The sequence below is a fragment of the Branchiostoma floridae genome, unplaced genomic scaffold, assembly GCF_000003815.2.
Source record: "Branchiostoma floridae strain S238N-H82 unplaced genomic scaffold, Bfl_VNyyK Sc7u5tJ_168, whole genome shotgun sequence".
NCBI classification, from domain to species: Eukaryota; Metazoa; Chordata; class Leptocardii; order Amphioxiformes; family Branchiostomatidae; genus Branchiostoma; species Branchiostoma floridae.
The window spans coordinates 195,999-200,823 of NW_023365788.1; the positions used below are offsets into that span (position 1 = coordinate 195,999).

Below are 4,825 nucleotides of genomic sequence, written 5' to 3' on the forward strand. Positions count from 1 at the left end.
CCCTCCTTCACCATAATCATGTGCAGGTCAGGTCAGGCAAACAGGCTGCCAAACCAACTGACAAATGCCTGTCTGCCTGCTCATCTGTCAAATCGACAAGAGAATCCAACATGTACACAATGTATGTTGGTTTGAAGCTTTGAATTGTTGTGTTGTTGTTGTTTCCCCAGTGCTCCCATGCGGCAGTATCACTGTACAAGAAGATGTCCAGGAGTAACCCAGACTTGTTACAGCTGTGGGAGTTCTATGGACAGCCAAAAGTGGTGGTCAAGGCACCAGACGAACCTACATTGTAAGCATGGAATGACATAATCTGTGTAGAAATTTACAGAACAGAAAGAAACAAACATGCCGACACCCGGGATGGAACCCGGGTCGGCAGATTAGAAATCAAGCTTGCTACCTGTGTCACCACAAAAGCTCAGAGTTTCTTGGCAAAGACGGTAGGCGGTACTTGAACCCCACTGTTACGTCTGTGTAAAACATTAAATTTCACTTTGGTTCTATGGAGCTTTTTCCCCACAAATCTTGTGGCCATTCACTTCTAATCAGAAGACTGGTTTGAAAAATAAGAAGCTCCAATAGGAGCTCAGGATTTTATGTCTTTGCATTTGATTTATTTGATAAACTGTGTAATTCAAGTACTGTAAATGCAGAAACTTTCCTGGTGGTTTAATGTACGCAGTTTTCACGGTGCCCACTTCACCGCGAACATTTTTCCATGGCAGTAAGAGACTACAATGCATGGTGCTACCCCGAACTTAAAACCACCGCGAAAAGTCCTTTTCCCACTTCCATGAAATTAAATCCCTGCGAACTTAAATGCATTTACAGTATAATAACAAGTTATCATCCGGTCTAGAACATCCTTATCAAAAGTTATCATGGCCCTGGCAGGTATGACATAAATGTATGATATAATACTATCATGACTTGATGTTTTCTTGCTTCAGAATTGAGCTTGCCCGTCAGACCAGAGGAATAGGTCTGCAGACAACCCTAATACAGGACGCAGGCAGAACTCAGATCGCACCAGGCTCCAAAACTGTACTAGGAATTGGTCCAGGTAAGACTTACTTTGAGATACATTGTATTTCTAGTTCTGTAATAGTAACTAATACAGTCAAACCTGCCCAAGCGAGCACCTCTTCTTAGCAACCACCTGGCCATTTCGACCGCTTTCTCACATTGATGTAAGCATTGTAAGGAGCCTCTATGCGGATGCACGTGCGTGTGCTTGCTATTTGCCATTAAACACAATGAAAACCATTTAAACTATGCATCGGGCATGTTGTGAGACAATACTGTAAATGCATTTAAGTTCGCGGGGATTTAATTTCGCGGTAGCGGTAAAATGGACTTTTCGCGGTGGTTTTAATTTCGCGGTAGCACCATGCACTGTTGTCTCTTACTGTTATGGAAAAATGTTCGCGGTGGTTTTAAATTCGCGGTGAAGCAGCGCCGCGAAAACCGCGAACATTAATCCACCGCGAACATTTCTGCATTTACAGTACTCTTCTAACCGAGCACCTGACCAAATCAACTGTTTTTGCCCGGTCCCCCGGGTGGTCGTCTTTGGCAGGTTTGACTGTGCATGTATTTCTGTAATAGATTGACCATGATCATAACTCTGGTGGATATTTTGATTTGACCCCCCGCAGCAATTAAGTAATTATTTTAGATGTCTTAAACACCTGATTATTATCTGATGTGTGCACACCTAGGTGATTACTGATGCTGCATGAAGAGCTCTCTTTTAATTCACTATGTTTTCTTTATGGTGACACTTTCATGTGCTAGGCGTGATTTTGAGATAGAGTTAACGTTAAACCAGGGCTTCAGCCAGCTCGAAATTTTTTTCCGTCAGCCAATTACAATCGTCGCGAAAACCGCGAAAATTAATTAGAAGGACTGAACTGAGACCTTGAAAAACGGGTTTTAATGAGATTATTGTATGCGAAAGGGCGCCGACACACATTGTCAACAATCATAACAATAGCAAAACAAACAGTGTGTGGCTTTTACAGCCGTGGACGGCGTCCCCAAGCCGCCTGTAGCTTCCACCAAGGATTTTTGTCCGTCAAGGTTGACGGATTGGTTTTCAAATTTTTCCGTCAGACGCAGCAAATTTCCGTCAATTGACGGAAAAACGGACGCTGGCTAGAGCCCTGCGTTAAACTCTGTTCTGCATTTTGTTTTCATCCAGTGTTCCTATAAAGGACATGTATATCCAAGCATTATGGCATATAGAGTAAGGCCCCGTTCATGATGCAAAAAATGAAAAGGTTCTATCGGTTAGGCCTGGAAATCCGACAGCAAACGACAGGAAACGGTTTGCATTTTGCGTTCACGATGCAAAATTGCAAACCGTTTCAGTTCCTTGAAAAGGCATGGTAATGCACGGTAATGCGACCTCTGACCCCTGAGGTTGTTGTGATCTTGCCCAAACTTCTGTGTCAGATTATTGGTCTTTGATCGAAATTGAACCAATGTCTTACTGTATTCGAAGCTGGGTTCTGTTATGACCTTGAAAATGCCTCTGAAAACATTGTGGTCCCGATATATGCCATGCTATGACATTGCCACTGGATCTCCTGACACATTCCCGTTGCGATATCAGGACTGCTGGCTCCTCACTCGACTAGGAGGCGGCCAGATAATAAAAACGAATTTTACGATTAAAAACACAGCCGAAACACCCGAATGACGGATTAAAAATTGTACTTTTCCCCCGTGGCGCCACCAAATATGAACGCACATTACCCGGATGTAAAACGGATCGCGCCGCTTTTGCGTTCATGATACAAATTCGCAATTCCGGATAAGGAAGAAACCGTTTCAATACTACCTCGCGAGGAGGTTCCGAACAAAACGTTTCCTATCGCTTCAGATCCGTTTCGGACTGTCCATGATGACAAAACTTATCCGTTTCAGCTGGCCTAACCGATAGTAACCGATAGAACCGTTTCATTTTTTGTATCATGAACGGGGCCTAAGACTGTCACAGTACAATTCTATTCAACAACGGTGTTGATTCAGTTTAACACCTACATTTGTAAAGCAAACAGAAGGAGCGATTGACAGAAACGTGACCAATCAGAATAGCACAGAGTAATGAAGAAAGGGAGGAATGATCATTAATACAGTACTAAACATTAATTGTAATAACACAGTACTGAACAGTAAAAGTTACAAGATACAAGATAACTTTATTGGAGGTCGCAATGAGTTTGAGAAGGTTTGAAATGCCAATACTGCAATATTTGGAATATTTTCTGTGGAAATTTTGATTTCAAAATGCTATTAGTATTCTCCTTACAAATGTATGTACCAAAGAACAAATGTGAATTTTCACAAATTCGACAAAGAAATTAAAACGTATAGTACCAAGGCCAGGGATCTATAGATACAGGAGTTTGCAGGTTTGGGTAGGCTATATGATAATAACGTGAATGACCCGCCTGTTCCTCGTTCCTAGTTTGTGAAACTACCCCATCTAGCAGAGCCATGTGGCACTACATCCCTCTATATTTTCTGCAGGTCCAGTGGAACTGATAGACCAAGTGACCGGTCATCTAAAGCTGTACTGACCACTGCTGCTGCTGGGGTTTGGTGCCAAGGTCTAAGTCTCCAAGCAGATGTTTGCAATAGATTTTTTGTTGTTGTTCAGGGTCAATTAAATATCAAAATCTTTCATAAAGGACATATTTTAATAATTAAGGTTGGTGACCAGAAATGTGTGATAGCAATTATATAATACTACTACAATATATGGAAGGCACACAAAGTAGCATAATATGAACAAGAGTTCCGAGACCTCATACCTCCATTAAATATTAAGAGTTTTTACAAATTTCTTGTTTTATCTTGTCTCATCAATTCTGCAAATAATGACTGTAATTAGCATAATCTATTTTAGATGATGGTTTTGTCTACTAAAATGGAATGCATTGTAGAATGACATATAAAATTCTATTCCTTTGGCAGAATTCCATATTATATATTTATAGGGGATTATACAAACAGCTATCACATTTACACCATTGTCTAAGCGTTGTAATTTATGCCTTTAACTGCAAACTAATTTACACATGACTCACAAGTAGAAAATTGATATCATTTCCCAAGGAATTATGTTCACATTGCCAATGCAAATCCTTATTTGCATAATTTGTAACCTGTAAATGTTCCATTTGCCATAGGGTACAAATGTTACACATTATTACAAGTCCCATTATGCAGGGTTCTAGCTAGTGCATTTTAGCGTAGTGGGCCCCTACGCTAAAATTTGTGACAACTACGCTAAAATAAGAGCCACTACGCTAATCTTTAACCAGTGTAGTGCTGCTCTGCTATTATTTGCTTGTTCACCAATGTCTAATCAATGTCTGAACAATGAAAAATGATAGTATGCCATTCAAAACTGACCAAAAAATCCTTCAAATTACATGTGATATTAACAGGGTGCCAACTTTTAACTCTACATTGTCATAATCTCGTATCAAGACCCCCCTTCTCCTGATTGGTCATTTTGCAACCATGCCATTCCCACTACACTAAATGAAATCCTGGCTAGAACCCTGTTATGGTCATCCTCCTGGCCATGGTCCCCAACGGCTTAGCCAACTGCCTATGGAGTTTCGACACGACTGTGGTCCTTCTGCGTAGGAGAATGATTTTGATAAACATTGCAATATATAGACTAAGTTGAAGTTCACAAAAATGCCTTTAAGTTTGCAGTTTCAGAACAAGCTCCTTGATGGCCAAAACTGATTTTAATCTTCCCCAAACCTATCCACATACTCTATAATAACAATCATTACAT

The 4,825-nt window shown here is 40.7% G+C and overlaps 1 protein-coding gene across 1 annotated transcript in view; it reads left to right on the forward strand.

Moving 5' to 3' along the window:
• The window catches only part of LOC118408529 (peptidyl-tRNA hydrolase 2, mitochondrial-like), a 5,667-nt gene extending 1,814 nt beyond the window's left edge, over window positions 1-3,853 (forward strand). The window contains exons 3-5 of the mRNA XM_035809349.1: window positions 171-292; window positions 954-1,066; window positions 3,541-3,853. Coding sequence (XP_035665242.1) covers window positions 171-292; window positions 954-1,066; window positions 3,541-3,590 — 285 coding nt within the window. The 3' untranslated portion in view covers window positions 3,591-3,853. The remainder of the gene's footprint in view (window positions 1-170; window positions 293-953; window positions 1,067-3,540) is intronic.
• The last annotated feature ends 972 nt before the right edge of the window (window positions 3,854-4,825 follow it).